Consider the following 22,224-nt stretch of genomic DNA (forward strand, 5'->3'; position numbering starts at 1 on the left):
GCTCTGCATTTAAAAAAAATAATACTGAAAAATCAATTGGGGGCATACATTATATACTTTAATTTCAATGTAATCATACAATCAAATAGTTGAGGTTATTCATATAGAGCAGACCTCTTAATGCACAAAGCTGTAAGTTTTTCTAGAAGTATGTCATAGAACTATCTCCCTAAACCCTTACACACAAACCATCAATAGATCAACTCAGCTTATACAGTCTTCAACTATCCTGAAAACAGGTGGCTGGTAAATCCCAGATATCTTTACAATCACCTCTCTGAAGTGGGAAGACTTTAGAAAACCTGTACAAATACCTTTGTGGATAGCTGCAAATTTTTGCAATACCTTGTGGATAGCTGCAAAAACAAGCTAAATTACAGAAAGTATGTAGATTCACCCTGCTGAATTAGCAATAATTTTACAGTCCAGAAGTTCCTTTATATAATTATATGCTATTAGGCCTAAATTGGCCAAGCACTTACCTGCATCTTCAGCACTCACATCACACAGTAAAATCATCTATGACCTCGAACTGTGAAGGAATGCCATGTATTAAGCCAGTATTGCCCCTCTTGTGGTAATTATGATGGATCACTAAAAAGTATTCTACTGTAAGAATGTAAATAGGTGTGTTGTATGTGCCAGTTTTGGACAGATTTCTCCACATGCTTAACCAAAACTCCTCCAAAACATAACTACAATGTGTTTATCCTTACAGTGCATTTGGTAGAGCTATAGGCACACACTTACTCCTCAGAATTATAATCATTCAAGACAAAGTAAAGAACTGAAGGCAATGGCATTTATATGCTAACAAAGCGGTTGCTTCATGCATGGTTTTTAAGTAAACTAGACTAGAAAGGGAGACTGAAGTAAAATCGTATTTTAAATGCAGTTGAACTTTTGTACTTTGTTAACTGAAGTTCAGAGCACACAGAATCATGACCGGAACAAAAATCTTTTAAGTAAAAGGTCTGTGTTTTCACTGATTTTACTTGGCTATCTGTCACATCATTCTAAAAAGATGCAATAAATCTGAAGAATGCTTGACATATTTTATTATAAATGTTCATCAATACAGAACCAAATTAATCTTTCTAAATAGCTACACATTAATGTAGAACCAAATTAATCCTTCTAAATATCTACAGAAAGCACAAGGGCAGGTTAAAAAATATTCTCTAGCACAAGCAGACGATTTGTGGCTTTCAGTTTTTTTCTTTCCATGAGCCTGTTCTTAGGGAAGAAATAATTTTAGAAGGCATTTTTTAGTCCAGTAAATCTGGAGTAATCTAACTGTACTGTGGTTTTGATAGTAATTTAACTGAAAACTGAAACTAGTGCAAGGCTTTTGAAACTATTTCAAAACTCCCACATCTTTCCATATATATTTTTGTGTATTGTTCATTTGCCTCAGAATCAGCATCTGTACTGAAAAGAGTTCACTCTTGTCCACACTGAACAGCTGCTCTCCCCCTGAGTCCAGTTAAAAGGACATTACAGGCTTGTTTCTATTACAACTGTTCAAAGGATTTTGTATCTTGCTAGCTCCTACCTTTCCTGCAATCCTAAACCATGCAAGCACACGATCTCAGACAAAGAGGAGTCCCAGCTGTTGCTAGTAGTCTGATCAAGAAATCAATCCAGGACTGCCAGTAGAGGCATTAGCAACCCTCTCAGCAAATACTATTAGATTTGACCATTACAAACAAATGCCGTTATGTAACATAGTAATCTGTCACCACATTCATCAGACAAGAGGCTACGCTCTCTTTATGATTTAAGAGAACAAAACAATGCCTGTTTGATCTCTCTGTGTGTATGCTAGAGTAGAGGGGTAGAGGGGGAGGAGAGGCATGATTGCTCTAATGGTTGAGTACTCTAGGTCATTATTTGCTAAACAGAATTTTCCTTGTCCATCTGCCATCATCCATACTATGTTTAACAGGGAAGTGAAACTGAAGGTGCTGTCTTCTGGAGTTTTACCTGCATTTTAAGATGGAACACCTTCATAGCAGAATCACTGCATAAAATTGTCCCTAACCTTACAGACAGGAGAAGTACATTTGCTTCATGTGATCTTTAAACATAAAAATCCTAAAAATCCAATCTACTACTAGCACCGAAATCACAATATTTGCTTTTCCAATGTGTTTTTGTCTTTGTCAAACCTATTTCCGTATTACTGACACGGTGATGTGATCAACACTTCAGGGCAGTGCTCAGCAATACTTCAGCCAGCCAGCTACACAGCTGAATGTAAGCAAAGGGACAGTACAAAGCAAGAAATAATACTGTGTTCCATTTGCAAAATGTCAGTCTTCCTGTTAGTATGCTGTACTTGACCCTTCTGGCTGGAGAGGTGTTGATGGTTTTATTCAAAGCATCGTAGATGACTGTACAGAGACTGGACATAGGTGAAGACACACATGGGATCTGGCTTGTGACCCATCACCATCATGTCTTCCACTTCTATCAGACGGTCACAGTGAGCCATTTTCCTGTATTAACAATAAAACAGATACAACAAATCAAGAGTTACATAACTGCTTCCAGGATTCATTTGATGCTCTGAGCATGATTGAAACATTTAAGAAATCCTGAGGTTTATTGGCAGCATTTCATTTCACAATGAATTGAGCAGGGCCGGGCTGGACATTTTTATTTTTCTGACAACAGAATATTCCTGTTCTTTCTGTCTCTTGCTTTATAGTGGGATCTGATCTAAAGCCCTGGAGGGGTGGTGCTTTTTTCACTATCATTCACATTCCTTATATCTGTAGCATGTAACCCAATCTCACACTACTCTGCCCATGTCTCAGTTCTTGGTTAATATATAGGGAGTTCCAAAAGAATGGAAAAACTCAGGAGGAGATGAGATGTGCTCATGAAGGCCTATGTGGCTGTGAATTGTTTGTTCTCCACCACACCCATTTCGTCAAGATGTGAGTGATCTGGACCAGCAGAAAGGAACAGATCTGCAGAGGCTGAAGATGAAAAATCAAAAGGGGCAGGGATCAATTGTATCAGCATAGCTAGTACTGGGGTGAACAGCAATAGCTGAGAAAATAGCCTTTACTGACACTCAAATCAGTTTAAAGGCAATCATAGCTACGAACAGTAATTTATGTAATTTTCTCTCACGTAATGTTTCTTAGTGTTGTGTTTATGGTGTCTTTTGTTCTCCCCTAAACTAACTGTTTATATAAACTGAGGTAGAAGAACACTGCAGCTTTCCTTTGAGAGTTGTAGGTAGTTTTTTGGAGATCACCTAAATGTATCAAGAATCTCCTTCAACTCACTGACAAGCAACAAAATTTTTTAATATATACATATATGTGTACTTAAAAAAATACTTGTATTTCCCAAATTAATTCCTTTGCTAGAGGCTGTAATAAGGAGAAACAACATTATGTCAAGAAATGTGAAAGGTTTTTTCTGAATGGGCAATGGCAAATCCAGTTCTTTAAGTTACCTCATTAGCCATGTGTTCGTACCGCCTGTTACCATTTGGAAAAAGTGTACCAAACCCAGCTGCATACCACATGGAGAGGTCTTACGCTAAGAATCCCATTGATATCAGCTCAAAAATGTTACTATTTCTGACTGGCAGGTTCACATTCATAATGACTTTAACAAATTCGTTAGCATTTAACTACCTGCTATACAGCATAAAAAAGAATCTGGATAATGTGACTGAGGGTATTAGCTCTGCCTATTTTCAGAAATGCAGTTACCTGGTTGAGATACTGAGAAGCTCTCAGTCTTGATCTGTACTTACACTGAATTCAACCTTTGTTCTTTTTCAAGCAAAACAAGGCACAGTTAGAGAGGAAGTCTCACACGTTCTATGCATTCCCTCTGCAGAGCAACCTGGGAGGATGGGGCTTCATAATCTGAAGGTGTAATTGGACAATTAACCCCCAATATGTAAATGGACCAAAACTTAAAAAAGTGTGAAAACGTGTGATCCGTCATCCATCCCGGATGTAGCCTTGGCCAGGCTCTTGTACTGTCCAAGGTGTATCCTTTGAAGGCCTTTTTATATTAAATACCTACTTTATTTCTTTAACATTGTCTAGGGTCTGTTCTAGGTAGCCTCCCAAGGCATCAACAGAGAGTCAAAAAGAATAATAAGGAAACTCTTCACTGCTGCTCAGGTGCATTAGACTTGAACTGGAAGCACTTCCCAGAGCGCTAATGTACTCACTCAGCCGTTGTGAAGGCCAGCTCAAAGTTCTGCTTGCGGTTAGCTGGGTCAAGCTTATTATAATCAAAAGCTTCAGGAAAGAAAGAATGCACAAGAGCGCAGAACGCCATCCCATCATTCCAGCTTGAGGAGAAGTTCTGCAGATCAATGTGCTGTCATGATGAAAAAAATACACATGTTAATGCAGCACAGGGGAACAAATAAGAGCAGCTGCTTTTGTTCAATGCAGTTTTCTATCATTCTTTCCCACCAGCAAGAGCACAGGCTTTATTTTCTTCTTCCCATCTTTGTATGTCCATTTAATTGTTGACATTCTGGGAAAAAAATGGCACTAAAAAGCAATAAAAGCTCTTTGCCTGAAATAGCCAGATGCAAAACAGACACATAGTCAAGGTCCCTGATCCAAAGCCCACTGAAAATACTGTGAAGAATCTCATCAACATCAGTGAGCACTGGAGAAGGCCAGATGCACCTGCTCAGTATCTGTGGAAATCAAGGACACTGCTTATATATAACCATAATCACCCTATGGAGGATTTAAAATTGAAGAACAGTTCTTTTTGTGAATAACCCTAGATAAAGACTATGCTTGCTGGCTTTGCCCGATTCAGTATCTGTTTACACATAGATAGGTAGAAACATAAGAAAAATCATACCTACTGCACAACCTGATTCTCAAAACAGATTCTTATTGTTACTTTCAAATGCCACAGTGAAAAGAAACATATTTGTTTCGTGCTGCTTTCTCATCATATAAAATTCAAGTCCCAGCTTTTCTGATAAGCAATTAACCATGCTTTTAATTAGTTCTGCTTATTTATACTATAATCTACAGTTAAGCAATAATTATGTGCATTTAGTAATGTTGAAAAACATACTAAACACATGCAAAAAATCCCTAGGAAAAAAATTCTGTATTTCTTTGACAGTTGCAGTTTAAGGCCAGGTAAAACGAGTAAAATCTCAACTGCTGTATTCCTATAGTGACACTGATGCTACCTCATAAAAATTTACTCAAAGTATGATTGCAACTCAACCATTTATTAAAAATTTATTTGTCGAATACTAAGAGAGTACTTGGGTGTGCATGTAGCAAAATGGCCATAGTCTCCATGTATTCAGAAATTGTCATGTATAATGTGAATAAAAAATTACAGCCTGCAACTAAGAAAAAAAACTCTGGGTGTATACTGAAATTTTTATCCATAAGCACAAAAAGGCTAGCTTTTAGAAAAACAATAATGCATTGCTTTAATATACATACAGAATCTCATTCATGCAGTCACTGACAGTCTTGAATTGTTGCCTACACAAACCATATTCATGTTACCCACACAAAAATTGATGACTTTGAGGAAGTTAACTAATTCTCTAGCATATTTTACATTCCCCCTTTGAGCACGGAATTTGGCAAATTCTCTTGAAACAAAAAAGAGAGAGATCAAAATACTACCATATCTTTACCTTGTATCCTATGGTTTTTGAGCGACACCAGTCTAACAGAATTTGTTTAATGCTGCTAGCGCTGGCAACCCCAAAACTCAGCGACCTCTTCAGCTTAGCTCTGGATTCTCCTTTTCCTCTGGAAAATTAACAGAGACCAGATTAAATTATATTCTAGAAAAACTTAAACCTATTTGTCAGGAACATCTATACAGCTTTGCTCAGGTCAGCCCCTGTCCAGGTGATATTTGAGAAACATGTTGCTGAAACCTCAACCTGTTGGTCCTGCAAGAAGAACTTAGTTTTATTAAATGAAAGCCAGAATTCCAATTCCAATCCCTCTTTTCTTTAAATCATACTCCCATCAAGAAGTGTATATATTTTGATCCTTAATGAATGGCAGCAGAAAGTCACTATATTTGCAGTCTCCTATAATGATGGAGAAGGCAGCTTTCACAGAACTCTTCCCTGATAAAAGGGAACCTGCTGCTTCAGCTGAACAACTCCAAAGTCAGAGGATTCTGTAGCTGTGAATTTCCAAGGCTTGGTCTGTGGAGTCAGTGAAACTTTAGGGGCCTCATATTGTCGCTAGGCTCCAAATCCTACACGGAGAGAGTTCTCCCACCCAGCTGTACTCTGCTGGTAATAACCGACAAATTAGTTTTCCATTAACAAACCATTCTGGAGACAAGGACTCAGACATACTTTGCATCATCGCGTTCAAGTTTTTCAAAAAGCGCTTTCCTGGCCTGCGTTCCTGAAGTCCGCGGGAGCGTCTGAGACCGCACCAATTCTCGCCTCCTTTCAACCTGGCGATGCACAGTAGGAGGAGGTGAGTGAGAGCTGGGGGTCACCTCACAGCAACTGTCAATGGCACTGGAGAAACATAATGTGAAAAGGAAGTGGTAAATGAAAGAGTAACTCTCTGCAGTGACAAGAGCAAGCATAAAGGTTCAACTGTTGTCTCTAAACCTTCCAAAAGATCCATTTAGAGAGGACCTGCATGAAAAGGACCTGCATCAAAAGTAATGTTAATAAAAGTAAAATTATTATTAAGACACAACAACACATAAGTATTGAAGCACCTGAGGTGCTGTTACAAATAAGACACAGCTGGGCAAGGCCGCAAGCACTTTGCAGCATTGAGAAGAACAACAATTACAAACCTTCAAGAAAAAAAGAAGACAAAAAAGTTGTGGCCACACAGGAGCCCTAAATCCCATCAATTTCCAACTTCAGAGATGGGGAAACAGGCAAAGAACAATGACATCAGTGTCACATGTTAATTTCTGTTACAGATGGAGGTCGGGTATGACACCAAGGTTTCTAGGGTGCTCACTGTATCATGACTCAAATACTGAAGTGCTGATGTTGGAACTACCTGGGAGGAAATGTAATACCTAATTTGGGATTGTTTTCAAGACAGATACAAGCCTAATTTAAGAGATTTAAACTTTCTTCATTCCAATTCTTTTCTTGATGGATATTTTGCATGCTAAGCATGTCTGTATATGCCAGAAATAATTGTGATAACATGTAATCCTCTACTAAGCAACTGCAACTTGAGTTAATAAAGAGTGTGTAGTAGTCCTCAGGAAGGCATTTATCTACAAATTAAAGTCTAGGCTAGCCAAACTAAGGATATTTGCTGGTAATTATATGTTGGTTTCCAAAAATAAACCCAAAGTACTAATTTCAACACAGATTAGTATATTTAAAACTGTTTTCAAAGGATCTGACAACTTCCTCCTCCTAACAAAAATCCACCACTATCAAGCACTCATAATCTTACTGAATAAGAGTAAAACAATGTGTAAATCCACAGTTAGGTCTACTTGGAAGTGCTCTGTAAAATTTTGTCTCTTCTCATCTCTGTTCCACTTAGCCCAGAGGAAAGCTCACAGCCTTTAACACGCTTAAAATATAGCACCAGTGCCTCATTTGTTCTTTGGTGCACTGGTGGGACAGCCTGAAGAAGCACCCCCCACCAAAAAAGGAGCCAAATGTGCTAAGGCTATCCAAAGCTGTAATCACAGGCGTGATGTTCATGTACAGCCTACCAGATGCCTCGTGGAAAGAAAGGTGTGAGGATTAACCAGGATATGGCCTTGATATAGTAATCAGAGGCACAAAAGAGCAAGTCATGCAGGGATAATGAGTGATCCTCAAACTAGACATATAGCATGATGTATACAGCAAGTTGCTGATTTCCTGTGAGAAGTACAATCAATAAATAACCTGGTATGTTTCACCTGAGAACATTCAGGGTATGTATATAAGCACTGCTGTGTTGAATGAAAACTACTATGTACAGTACATCACTAGGATGGTTTTAGTACAGATAGTGTGATTATTCCAGTAGTCATTGACATCGATTGGTTATTCACTGAAAGTAGATGTGTGGTTAAGAGGAATATGCCCATTTACATGTTGATGGGCATAGCACATACATTACATACATTAATGTAATTTAATGTATGTACATACATATATTAAATGAACTACCTATGTTAATGTAAGAGATTATGGGGCAAGTAGATTAATGTACAGTTATACATACAATGTTTAAAACAGCATCTGGGACTCACCTGTTTTCCAAGTCAGCAGAACACCTGTCCCTTGAGACTACATTGACCACAATGGCCTAACAAAATGTCATGAAAAATGCATACCTTTCACCAGTTTTGGCTCCACTACGCAGCCCATAGTTCACAGTTGACACAGGCTTGGTGACAGAAGTAGCATTCTCTGTGTAAAAACAGAAAAGATGCATTAGTGCAGAAACTTTCCTCATGTGCTTTCAAATAGAAACTTTCCTCATGTGCTTTCCTGGCGGATAGACGCCCATTGATTTTTACTCACCACACTGTAAAGCTGCAGGCCTCTGACTTCCATTTGAGCTAACAGGCTGGGGAAGGATTTTCCCCAGCAGTTCAATTCCTCTGTAAAACTGCAGCGAGGATAGTATAGGCATAACAGGAAGGACTCCAAGAGGATGCCTTTGATAAAACTGCATTTGGAAGGTCAGATCACTTTGGGCCCTCAGAGCAGGGCACACTGCCACTGACATTTCAGTTAAAGGAAAAAGTGGTGCTTGCAAAAGTCATTCTAGCAGACAAGCCCTGGGGAGTTTAATGTAATTGAGTATGTTGATGAGTACATAATTTAAATGATCTCATTTCTACCAGGAAGACATTTTAGTTTGTAAAGTAGAACAGACTCGAAGTTGCAAATGTGGCTTAAAATCAACTTTGCCTCTTCCTCCCTCCACCTCTGAGGTTCTACCTTATGTGCTTTGCCTCTTAGGGCTCAGCTTTGGACTCCAGCTATGCTCTATAATTGCAAAACAGTGGAGTGTCTTGCCCAGTTTTAACATACCAAAGCCAAAACTTGTTGCATAAACCAGCAACTGATTTCTTGAAAGCTCCTTCTATAACGAAGGACTGCCATCTTAGAAGCAGTCCAACCTGATCACTGTCTTACTCTCTGAAAATGCAGAATTCTTCCCTCTTCTTATAGAAGTGATCCAGATCAACTACACTTCTCATGTAAAACACACTGGTAGGTGCCAGCATACAGGTGTGACAAATTTGTGACCACTTACAATTGCCATATGCCAATCTCAGATGTTTTCAGATGAGGAGGTATGTAATCCTTATTCCAGAAGAGCTACATATTTTGCTAAATAGACTGACACTTGAGACCACTGTGAAATGTCAGTACATTTTGCAGACAGTAACAACTTGGTGACAGCAATCACAGGTACTTTTGGAGAGAGATCAACTCATCTATTTCAACTGAAATCAGAAAGCTCAAAGTAATTTGCTTCAGCATACGAGGGTGAGCATGCCACTTTCCAAGTGCCTTGTGTGCATTCACAGTTTTCACTTGATCACCTGAGATCTTCGCTGCTCAAGCTGCCTGTCTCACTTTTCTGGCACCTATGGTTTCCGCTGCAGAGATTGCCTAACGGTACACACGTACATCACTGTGCAAGTAAGGGTAAGTACCCCTCACTTTGAACTGATTGAGAATCTGATGGAATAGAACAAGTGTTTGTGATTCTGTGAGTCTGTATACATATACCTGTTAGCAATGTTAGTATTACCGTGTACCTACAAGTCAAAAGTACATGCTCAGATCCCCCAAAGAGCCCAGAATCACTCTCAATTTTTGTTGCATAAGGGCATGCATATAGGAATACTCACCTCCAGTAGCAGATGAATCCATTGTTCTCACTGTAATTGAATTCCAGTCCTTCGCTGTATCAGCACAAACAAAGACGACAGGAAGTGTTTGCTACATTTTTAGTTTTAGTAAGATAAAAACTGTCTGCAAATAACCCCTATCTCTTGCTAGCAATCCCATCCCAGTCTCCTTCTGTAATTTCTGACTCGTATATATATAGTCCAATTTGTAAGTGTCACAGCCAAGGATGAACGGCTTCCATGTGATTTCTTTTTTTTAAACTCAGTTTCAATATAACTAAGATTCTGCAATCACGGACATATGTATATGTGTCAGACTGCTGTCAGTCATTCCTTCTTCCAAATGACTATTAGAACCTGCTGACCAAATATCTGCCTAACTTCACACAGGACCTCTAGTCCTAAAGCATTAAAAATGTCCACAAATTTCATGAAAACAGCTGGGCATGTTTAAGAGATTCAGTAACTTACTGAATTCAGTAACTGTGCTGTAAGAGACACTTCACTAAAAACTCAACTACGTTAGGCACAAGAATTCTCTGCACATGTGACATTACAGCTGAAAGCTCCAGCTAGGACCCACAGTTCCAAAATGGAATGTCCAACAATGGGATATATAGCCATAGAAGCAAGGTTTCATAATGGCCACTAGGTCAAGGACAAATCTCATAGCACCAGTTGAAGAAAGGAAACGGGATGCGGCTCTTTTACCTGGCTGGTTGGAAGATTTTACTCCCATTTTATTTGCGCTCTTGCCCTGTCCCAGCAGGCAAGAAGATGTATTAGTTGTTCCTGCTGAACAGATGCTCTCTCCTGAAAACTTCTCAGATATCCTGGTTACTGCAGTAACAGGAAGGTGGGGCATCTGTAAGGTGACTGCAGGGGCATGGGCTTCGGGGGACGAAGATTCTGACATCTGAAAACAGGTCAGTTCATGGGCGACTTTTGCCTGACCTGAATAAAAAATGGGAGAGAGGAAGTAAATTTGTTTGCAGTTTGTAACAAAGCTACAAACGAATGTTCATGCAACAACTTTATTTTACAGGTCATTGGACTTACTCCTCTTTGAAACATTATACCATCTACATAGCAGAAACAACCCTAGCCCAAGTGACCCTTGTAGCGATCACACTTACTCTATGTGAATCTCAGCAGGAGCAATATCTTCAGATCATTAATATATTAGCATTTGCATTTGGTAAGCTTCTTTTCCTCTGCGCAGCTCTCAGTCACAATCTCCTGCCCCAGTTACAGAAGCAGCATTTTTGTTCATGGTTTTATGAAACACTGTATATGACTCTTTCCTTCCTCCACTGAAGGATGACAGAAGCAGATGGGTGACTTGCAACATGTTTTGGGACACAAGACTACAACGGCACCCACCTCAGAAGGTCTTACTGCTCGTGTCTCAAGTTAATGCAGGTGTAATAGCCTCCAATTTATGAAACACCGTAGTACATGCTTAACAGTATAGCCAAAGTTTAGAAATTAAACTCCTAATTATGAAATAAAGTACAGGTGCCACTGGACAATATCCATAGAAACTATAGAAGATTCTAACCCTTCAAAAATGTGAGTCCTGCTCTATGACTGCCAAGATCAGGTATTTTACAAGCGGTGCTGCCTCATTTCATGCCCTGTTCCTACCAGATGATGAAGATCGATGCCCATTTTCAATGATGGAAGAACTAAAAACTCTTCTGAACTCAGGTTTCTGGTGGTCATCCAGGTCTACACTCTGTCAGAAAAGAAAACAGACACAACAGCTAAATTTCAAACAGCAGCAAAAGTGAGAAGAATATCCAGACACACCTGCCAAGAACAGGTCTTCCTCATGCAAGAGACCACAAAATAAGAAAGGAACAATTACCTAACCCCAGGAGCTGAGCCTGCGAATGAAGCATTGGCAATGCATAACTTAAATCAATCTTCACATGTGTGTCCTTAAAGGACCCTAGGAGGTGTTGTCTTTTGTTAGATAAAGGTATCAGCACCCACTGCAATGGTGATAAACAGAAGACTTGATGTACCAGTGGAGAAATTGATTGAGATTGCATAGTTAATAATGCTGTTCATGTTTTTTATTTGCTGCAGAAAGAAAGTACAGTATAAAAACATATTGTACAGGCATTACAAAGTAAATTCAATCCTAGGACACGACAGCTCTTTTATGATCTGCAGCGTTTGTAAGGATAGCTTTTTTTCTGGCAAAAGCATAAATTGTCCTCATAATGGCTGTCAATATAATTCCAAAAAAATCAGCCAGGAGTTTTTTTGTGGGTTTACTAGGAGGTTGTGGGGGGTTTTGAGGGGTTTGTTTGATTGCGTTTTTTGTCTGGTGGGGATGGGGTTTTTTGGGGGGGTGAAGGGGCATGTTAAATTGTGAGGAACTATGTGATTTTTGGCTGCATAACTAAAGGAAGAAGAAACTGCTTCACAGATACATGATTACTGCAGTTAAGTTTCCAAGAAGAAGCAGCAGCTACAAGTAGTAGAGAGAAATTCCCCAACACACAGTCCACAAAAACGTTCATTGATTGCGCAGTTATACCCAGATTTTTTAATTTCTGGGAGAAACCCACTATTTTGAAACTTTTGAAAAAGGTACTGTGCATGAATAAACTCAGTCATCACTAGCTGCCAGGATTGAGAAAGTTACAAATTAAACAAATACTAATTATAGAAAGCACGCAGAATCAGAGGTTCAGAACCTCTATTGCTGCATTTAGTGCAATTGAGATCCCAGTCAACAGTTACTGCCCAAATCCAGAACTGAAATGTGAAGCACAGCTAATGCAACTCCCTATAATGTATCCACGATACACAGTTAGAATTGTTTAGCCATTCATGTCACATTATGACCTGAATGTGAAGAATGCCTGTGTAGGCTGTAAACATGAATCTACTTTTATAAGCTGGGGAGGTGTGGGTGAGTAAAATCGTCAAATGACATGATTGTTGCAAAGGTCACATAGCATTCTACACACTGAACTGGCTTTCTAATGCAACGTCAAGAGCTGCGTTACCTTATTTCATGCAAACCTGACTGCTACAGTTTGGCTAACAGTGCCAAAGAAGAAACTGATACCAGGCTGGAGGATGGGGAAGAAGGCCCATGTGCTGACAGAACAGTGGGAGGATCTGAGATCAGATTCTGATGTGCATTTAGTAGTGTCAGACTGAAGTACTTTCAGAATTCACTGTGGAGATGCCAAGCTACTGACAAACTCGTGTTTAGCAATACTACTTCTGTCAGTGCTGGTTATATAGATTATAAATAGCAGAGGGATAACTACACATATCTGATCTTAATAATAAGAAGTACACATTTGTACAACTCATGTGACAACAACACAATGAAGAACTGATGAAGAAAAGAAAGTTAACACTAATATTTTGGATGCCTTATCCAAAACTGGTTTGTAGAACTAATCTCTGTGTAGGTCAGAGGTTTCCATGTAAGGAGGGTGATAATACTTTCCATAGTTATAGGGCTGCTGGAATTTCTCCTTTGCTGCAAAGAAGTTACACTTTGGAGATCCTTAACTGGAAGCTGCAATTATCGCAAGCCAGTAGTAAAAATTCAATGCATTCAGAAAAAATAAGCACCAGTTCACAAGATTAAGAAAAAAAAAATACAATTGTTATTTCCTCGCTGAACCTCTAAGGTGCATGTCTGTTATGTCTCTTCAAGATTTTGTCTGCAACAAGGTCAAATTCTAGAAGAATGACAGACACATATGATATTGCTCTCACTCAGATGACAGATTTCAGTCATTCAGTGTCATTCATAAAACCACCAACTACCACAGAGGTCACAATACAAATCTCTGGTTCTAGAAATGCTGTTTATGTAGGAGAAGTACATCCCATTCTTAAATATGATAGGTGAAATTGTTGCTTCACTTTGATGAACAGTAATATTGCCACTGACTGCCACAGAGGCAAAGTTCCACACTCTGTTCCTTGCATATATAGAGCTCACTGAGATACCAGATAATGGGAACAATGAAATTTTGAGGAAATGGAAACAAGCCAGCTAGACACCAGCAAGAAGTGTACCATGTTTACCCCTTAATTCTACTACAAGAAAGCCATTGTCCACAAGACAATACAAGTATTCTCTATCTGTAAGTGACCCTGCTACGTGAAAAAAAACCTTTAACACCATGAACATATTAGAAAAGCTATTGCACTGAAGAAAAACAATAGGAGTACTGGATATAAACGGATAGGAGGGAACAATTCTCCCTTAGCAGCTTCAGAAGGTGCCTATGGCTATGCCACAGTGAGTTAAAACAAACAACAAAAATAATCTAGATAAGGATCAAGGCAACCATGAAATGTCACCATTCCAAAATGACACTTCTGGAAGTATAAGAGAATAATGAAGAAGTTAAACCAACAGACACTTCCTTTATCAAACAGAGGAGTTAAGATAGTTTGGAAACAGAGTATGTAATGCTCTATTAATCATGTAATCTCCCTGTCATTATAGAACCATAGAACGGTTTGAATTGGAAGGGATCATAAAGATCATCTTGTTTCAACACCTTGACATGCACAGGGATTTCATGCATTAGATGAGGTTGCTCAGAAGCCCTTCCAACCTGGCCCCAAAGACCGATAGGGGTGAGGCATCCACAACTTTCCCAGGCAACCTGTGCTTCACCACCCTTCGAGTGAACGGTTTCTTCCTAACATCTAATCTAAACCTGCCCACTTTTAGTGGTTTAAAACCATTGCCCCTTGTCCTGTTGCTATCTGCCCGTACAAAAACAAGTGCCTCACCCTCTTTTTGTAACGCCGCTAAAGTATTTGAAGGCCGCAGTGAGGTTTCCCTGAAGTCTTCTCTTCTCCGGGCTGAATAACCCCAGCTCTCTCAGCCCATCTTTGCTGGAAATACTTAGGTCATTATATAGACCCCAAGTCATGTCTTATGCAGTTACTCACAGGCTGCCTAAGTGCCGGGTGCCATCAGGTCATCAGGGAGAGATCCCAATGGGTAGTAATACTTGTTTAGACCTTCATAGGTGGTCATAGCCAGCTATCTATCTCTCTGTGGCTTTGACCACTGCTGGCAGATTGTCTGCAGCTGTCTGTCCAAGTTATACAACAACTCTTCTGAAAGTTTCAAAATGGGACACCCTTAAAGTACTTTTAGTTCTCCCTCTTAACAAAGGCATCATGCTTAATCACAAAAACTATGGAAATATCATAAGTTATGAAGCTCTTGCCAAAATGTAAAATCAGACCAACAAAAGAAAGATCAAAACTCTTTCTTTGTAAATGCTCAATAGCGCAGGTATGGCTCCAGGATCCAGATCTTCGAAACTACCTCTTCAAATATCGCCTATTTTCCACCTTTGTGAAAGCAGCTCTCAAGACTCTGGCGTGATTAAGAGAGCTGAGTTGAAGTCTGGTATCAAAATAACAGAAAGACTCACCTCCAAATTGGAGCAGCTAACGGCCATTTAAAATTCCACCAAAAACAGCATTTAGACTGCTCCATATCAGCTTTCAGGGACATCATAGCAGAAATTGCCCAGATTAGAATTAAAGGGAGATTTGTGTTCTCACTTCTGAACTATGCTTGGAATTCCCTGGATTCATTTTTTTCCCAAATGAAATTATAATGAAAAATAATCTAGCAATATTAGAATATAATGGCTGAGATACCAAAGATGCTCAGAATCTCTGATATTCAATTAATGCGGAATTGACCGCACAGTAAAAAGGAACTCAACCAATAAATCTTTTCAGGAGCAAGAGAGCACATCTTGATTTGCTACTATTTCCAGGTCAGCATTATTTGCTTCTTGTGTCTCACATTATAGAAGTATTTCCTAAGACTAGAAGCGTCACCAGTTTTATTATAGGTGCTCGTGTGTCTGTAAACATACACAGTGCCATTTATGGTATTCTGTTTCAAATGCTTCAGTCATATAACCAGAAACTGGAATCAGCTGAAGGAACAGTGTTCATTACAGAAAATCTGAGCAACTGTCCCAGCAACCAAGGCTTGGTCTTTCATCATTTGCATGCAGCCACATCAGAACCTGACCCACAAACTCATGTTTTCACTGCACAAATTTGGCATGTAGAGCTGTAGTTGCACCTCCCATACTTCTCAGTACTGAAATTCCCTTTCGGTCAGCTCTGCTAACTTGGGAACTTCTCCAACCTAAATTGTTGGGAGGGCACTGAAGAACAATCAGCACTTAAGTGATCTTCCTTGAACCCCCAAAGCAAAGCAGGAAGGTTCCCCTCCAAACAAAAGCTCATACTGTGCTTTAACGCAGACCGATACCTAAAGCTGGATATTGGCCATAACATTGATGCAAGACTTTCACAGACTGTGAAGTGGACACCACAGCATAGACAGTGGTGATGGAGTGAGGGACCACAATCCCTTGTCCCTTCTGTATCACTCATCTCATTTCAATTCCTTGCAATACAAGCAAGTGTGCATAGCTCCGCAGAACAAAAAGGAAGCCGTCTGGAAGTTGTATGGATGCTGCTTACCTTTGTCACATAGGGGAAAGGCAGCAATTGCTAGAATGTATCAAATAACAGTTTTACCTTTCCATTTGCCCAGAGGTAGGAAGCCCAATGATCCCATTCACAGGTCAGTAGGAATGAAGAGGACTGGAATGCAATACAGACTCTGCTCATTCCCACCAATTCTAGTCAATGTAACTTCCAAGCTTTTCTTCTTTAACCCCAAGCCTAGATTGACCACAGACCCGTTTTTTAAAGCTCCAACAGTTTTAAAACCCCCTTAAGACATGCTTAACCCAGAGGACATGAAACACGCTGTCATCTGTGAAAGCCAAGTCTCTAGTACCTTAGTTTTATGTGACCGAATCACAGTGTACTGACTGGTAGCGCTCTCCTGGCGTCAGAGGTGGCACAGGAGCTCTCAATTCTTATCGCAGAGACAGACACAGGGAAAGAATTACACAAAACATCTCGGTACCAGATGAGCTTTCCACTATTGGGATTTCTGTGCACCAAGTTACAGTGCTCCATTACACTGCAGAAAGTTTTATCAGTGGGATGGATGACTACGTTTGTGCAAGTTCAGGTCATGAAAGCTTGTGTCAGCCTCTGAGGGACAAGTGCAGGAGTGAGGGACAGTGCTTGGACAGCAAAACTGACTCACTGCGGGATGTTATCTTATGGAAACCACTGCCTGCTATATGCTTAAGCTATTCTCCTTTGCAAGCTTGCCAACTGGCAAACAGCACTGTTGGCACACAGATCCCCCAGAATCGAGTCCAAAAATGATACAAAAACATTTGCGTGCACACGTACATTGATAGCCTAGACTGCCCCATCTCCTCTTATTTCTAACCACAGGGAAGCAACAGGTTGCTACTACTCTAACCAAGATCCCAGTCTGACCAAAGAGGGCCATAATCAGCTAGATCTCTAGATGGTATCACAGCCAAGACCATCTCTCAGAGCACCTCCCAAAATACCACTGACCCCTGGCAAAAGAGGAACCCCGTGTACTTAAACATTATCCCGTGCCAACGCAGTCTGGCAACACCCGTGAAGCATCCCTACATGCTTGCCCTTGGCCCTCCCACCTGTCGTCTCCCTGGCCGCTTACTTGGCTCCGGCCAGCGACCGTTCGCTTAGCATGACCGGAGAAGGCGCCGTCGGCCGAGCCTTGAGCCGGCGAGCCGGGCCCCACGACCTGGGGGCTCTCTGCCGCCTCGTTCACCCACTCCTGCGACAGCCCCGCCGACCTGCCCAGGGCCTCCACCTGCCGAGACAGGCGCTCCAGCTGTACCCGGAGGCGCCGGTTCTCCTGCTGCAGCTCAGAGACAGCGTGTGCCAGGGGACTGGCGAGGCGCAGCACCTCCTCCACCTGCCGGCCTACTCCTTGCTTGAACAGCTGGATGTCCACATGTATCTCCCGGACGGCGCCCCGCAGCGTGTCCTCGTAGCGTTCCAGGCCGTCGCAGACAGTCTGCGCCTCTCGGCTGTTCAAATCCTCGCTCTCGCCGGCCATGGTGCCCGCGCACCGCAGGCTGCGCGGCCAGGGACGCGGGAAGGTCGGGAGCGGCTATCAGCAGACGCCGGATCGTCTCCCTCTTCGCCTCTCCACCTCTTAGAGACCTCCCCGTGCCTCCCGGCGGCCCCTAGCCCAGCCCTAAGCCCGGCCCCCGGCGCCGCCGGGCACGGCCCGTTCTGCTGGGGCGCGGGGGCTCGGCGGGGCGCGCCCCGTGCAGCCGCCGCACAGAAGCGGCGCGGATGGTGCGAGTCGTGCGGCTGCCCGGTGTGCTCCGCTCAGCGTGCAATCCTTCAAAGGGGGAGATGGAATATCGGGAGGGAATGGTGGAACAAGCAGGGGAAGGGGCGGGGCCACGAGATCGTTCTCAGCTGCCCGAGGCCTTTAGCCCGCGATGGGCTACGGGCGGGGCCGCGGGAGCGAGACGGCTCGAATCGGGCGGCAGCGCTGGTGTGGAGCAAGGAAGAAGCGGGAGATGTGGGTCGGGAAGGAATCGGAGAGAGACAGAACGAGGGGAGGAGGGGTTTGTACCAGGTCTTTCCCGGCTTGCTTGGACGATGACGATGTGAAAGTATGCACAGATTGTCTCTTTAGCGGGGAACACGGAGGCGAGGGGAGGAGAGAACGGTCTTTGAGGGCGTAGAGACGGAAATGCACGCACAAGCACCCTTAGACAAACTGCCAGATTTCTGCGCTTTCATGGGCAGAAACTTGTAACCAGCATGTTCACACTTACACGTTTCCCACAGTAGGCTGCAATTCCATGGCCATTAGTATTGAGCTGTCAAGTCGTCCAGCAGATCCAATCTGGGTGCATGGTGGATGCGACACATTTCTGTCCAGCTAACGAGAGCCACGATGCACAACCCTTTCAGGCATATTCTTTACTGCAGCACAAGACAAAAAAGCTCCACAGAAAAAGGGAATCTGAGAAATATTTTAAGCAAATTTGCATCATCAGGTAGCCTATACATGACAGCACTTTATGTCAGGTGGCTACAACTTCTTTGGTACCATTTAACAGTTGTCAATAGTAGCCTACTTGCAGCAGCAAGTAGCTAAGCCTGTAAATCTGGAATGTGCAGGGAAAGTTGGCATTCTGCGCCAGTCAGTATATGTAAAACTCTAAAACAATAATAACAGATAACAGAATTCAATTACCATTAGCTCACAGGCAATTTCTTAACATATGCAACCTTATCGAAAAACAATATGTGTGTGTGTGTGTGTGTGTGTGTTGACAGCTCATAGCTATTAGCTAATGGTACTAATAGTGTAATTCTTTGGAAAATACTCTTGTCTAGTAAATATTTCCATTTTTTACCATTTTTTAATTGCTAAAGAAAATTTCTACTTTTTCACAGAACAACTATCTAGCAGACATTTTAGTTTTCTGACAAAAGGTGTTTTGAAAGAAAATTTCCAACCTATTCTCAGCTAGGTCTAGCAGAGCTAAGCAAATCAAATTGTTTGGCTGTTTACAAAGACTCAGCAGCCATAGCGTAATTGCAAACTGCCAGTGTTCTTAAAACTGCCTCTCATTCATGCTTTTAGATCAATTTACAGTACAGGTGAGCGTACCAATAGTTAATGTACATCCTAATTTCACAGAAAAATTAAGTACAACTTTCTGTCTGTCTCTCTGTCCTGTTGCAAAAAAGGAATTAGCTTTATACTTCAACAGTCTGAAACCACACTCCCCTTTCTGTTCCCTTTTGAAATCTTCTCCTTCGGACCTTTTGCAGGTGGACAGAGCATGGGAATATGTCACTCTCCAGAAGCCTCTCAAAGCAGTTATTGGATGTAAATAGCACAGGTGAAGCCCAAACCAGTGATTCAAAGATGGAAAGATAATGCTCAGTTTCTCAGAGCTTAAACTGACAGATTTAGAATATTTTGACGCCCAAATGACACTAGATTTTCTGTCTCAATATCTGATGGTTTTTCTTCTTCTGCAAAACTCTATTGGAAAATAGGATTTCTTTTGAAGTACAGGCAGTCAAGGACCTCTTTTCAGGTCTGAGCCACAAACCAAAGACCAAGATCAAAGGGTGCATTTCTGTTCATGGTTTTTCAATAGTTCCCTAAGCACCTGTGGTTATCACTTTTTAGAATCAATCTGGAGTGCTAGAAAAAAACTGAAAACTATCCTAGAACAGCAGCAACATGTAATTTCATTAAAACAAACTCTGTTTCCTTCCCTACATGTCTCCAAACAAAGACAAACGCACGTATAATGTAGGTGGGTGTACCCGTGTGCATTCAGAAGCCAAACCATGAGCTGGGAAGTCTTCACCTGATAAGTTCTTTCTAGACTTTTGTTAAAAGCATACTCATTTCAGACCATGGGAAAACACAACCTACTAATCTAAAAGCTAAGCAATCCAGTGGTAGTTATGCAACAAGGATTTAAAGAGGTATCTTAGACATAAGATTTTGGATAGTTTAAATATCAAAAGCCTATTCTGAAATTGGGTCAGTTGAGTGCATGGGTACAATCACTGCTCAGATGAAATTTCACAGCCTGTCTGCATGTGAAATAACAGTTTTTTAGGGGATACAAGCATCATAACGTCACCCTAGGACACTGAGGAAGGATAAACCTTCTAAATATAAAACATGAGTTACGTTCTTTGTCCCTTATCTCAGTCATTAGTTCTAATTTGCAAAGCTTACTGAAAACAGCCAAAGATAACAATCACTTCAAGCAGGCTAACAGCCAAGAAGCCTCAGTTGATTCTTATAACTGACAGGCAGCTTCTCACTTGTACCAGGAATTATTGTAACATTGAAATCATGGTGGCAGAAGGTATCAGAGCGTATGCATGAGGCACGTGTTCACAGACCTACATGCAGTCGCACTTACCCAAAGGCAGCAATAGGAGCAGCCATTCCCTGACTTGTGGAAGGCATGCAGCTCCTTTGGCCGTGTTCACTCACAAGAAGGACTAACAGTCTCTGTTACACCTAAGGATGCCCAGCCCTGTAAAGGGTAACATTTAAGAGACAACAGTCGCTGCCATGGCTGCAAACTTTGTTTTCTCAATACTGATCTCGGGTATCTGAGACCTGGTCATCCTCTCCTTAGCAATCACTGGGCGATCATGTGTCTGACAGCGTTCCACGGGCAGTTCCAATTCTTTCCAGATCAGAGTTCTAGCTTTTCACGGCATAAAGCAACCTGATACTCTGGGCTAGCTCCAGCTTACACAAGACTGCCAGCCAAGGGGAAGGCCTCAGCAAGAGGACATTTTTTGTCAACACCTGTCTAAAAGCGCTCTATTACAGAAGAAGTGGAAAAATTCTACAGTTACTTCACAGAAACCAGTTCCTTATTCACATCTCCTCCTTAGCACCTGCTTCAGCAAGCACAGCATCTTACAATGTGGCTTATTATTTATTTTCCAGAGCACTCAGCTCACCCCATGTGATAAGAGGTGACACCACTTGAAATTCTGAGACCAGGACAGAGGTGGGTAAAAATGAGAAGCAACCGCAAGACTTACAGGTATCTGGTGCGCTGTGGGAGTGATTCGGGCTGAGCGTCTCACAAGCAAATCTTTTATTAGGAGAATGAAAACCTGCTATTGCATTAATTCGTCATTGTGTTTTGCATTTGAAAGGAGTAGGATTGCCCAATACTATGGGAAGGCAACAGCACCCTAGTATTGTCCAGCTGGGGTGCTGCTGCATGCTTTCATGGCTGCGGTACTTCCCCCGCCGAGTTGCCAAAAGACATACAAAACTCCAGCTAAAATGTCCCCAAATCAGCTAATTACAGTCTTCATTCTAAGAAACACCTTTACTGAGCATCTGGAGATTTTCAGAAATATCAAAAGATCTGTAGCAGGCTGTTTTTGCTCGTCCCTCCTGTGTAATCTTCTGCTAGGTACTCCACTATCTCACTTTGCATTGTTATGGAATTCATCAGTGATATGTGACCATTTATCAGGCCAGGGCTTGGTAATGGCTTTCCTGTCTGATAATGCTGATTGATGAGCTCCTCAATCACCCTTCCTAAAGCCTCCAACATATTCCTATGTACCATGTAAAATTCCCACAGTTTGGATAGAGGCCTGACTGGTATGTATGTTTGTCTCTTTTCCTGACTGGGATTCACTTTCTTCTGAATGCTCTGGTCTTCCAACTTCTTATTCTTCTCGGCTTGCTGCAGTCTTTCTTGATCTACAGGAAACTGATCCCATTATGCCTCCTTTTAGGAGGGAGACCCCAAGTGTTAAAGCACGCTTACATTCTGTCTCAAATCTGTACAAAACTGATACTGCACCAGAGACCAGTCAGCTTTCTTCCTTCAACAGGAGAGCTTTAGCCCTTGGCTG

At 41.5% G+C, this 22,224-nt stretch overlaps 1 protein-coding gene across 2 annotated transcripts; it reads right to left on the reverse strand.

Moving 5' to 3' along the window:
* Positions 1-36: 36 nt before the first annotated feature.
* SMTNL2 (smoothelin like 2) lies at positions 37-18,436 on the reverse strand. 2 transcript variants are annotated; one of them, XM_064729008.1, is made up of 9 exons: positions 17,663-18,436; positions 11,509-11,599; positions 10,573-10,815; positions 9,862-9,915; positions 8,326-8,401; positions 6,359-6,529; positions 5,675-5,792; positions 4,211-4,362; positions 37-2,501 (listed from the first exon to the last, which is right to left on the reverse strand). In XM_064729008.1, exons 1-9 carry the CDS (start codon positions 17,882-17,884, stop codon positions 2,375-2,377), a joined length of 1,254 nt encoding a protein of 417 aa, XP_064585078.1. In that variant the 5' UTR covers positions 17,885-18,436; the 3' UTR covers positions 37-2,374. The 2 variants fall into 2 exon arrangements, with proteins under 2 accessions (XP_064585078.1, XP_064585077.1); XM_064729007.1 differs by having other exon boundaries at positions 17,480-18,436.
* Between the last annotated feature and the right edge of the window lie 3,788 nt (positions 18,437-22,224).

This window comes from Zonotrichia leucophrys, chromosome 19 (genome assembly GCF_028769735.1).
Source record: "Zonotrichia leucophrys gambelii isolate GWCS_2022_RI chromosome 19, RI_Zleu_2.0, whole genome shotgun sequence".
Taxonomy (NCBI): Eukaryota; Metazoa; Chordata; class Aves; order Passeriformes; family Passerellidae; genus Zonotrichia; species Zonotrichia leucophrys.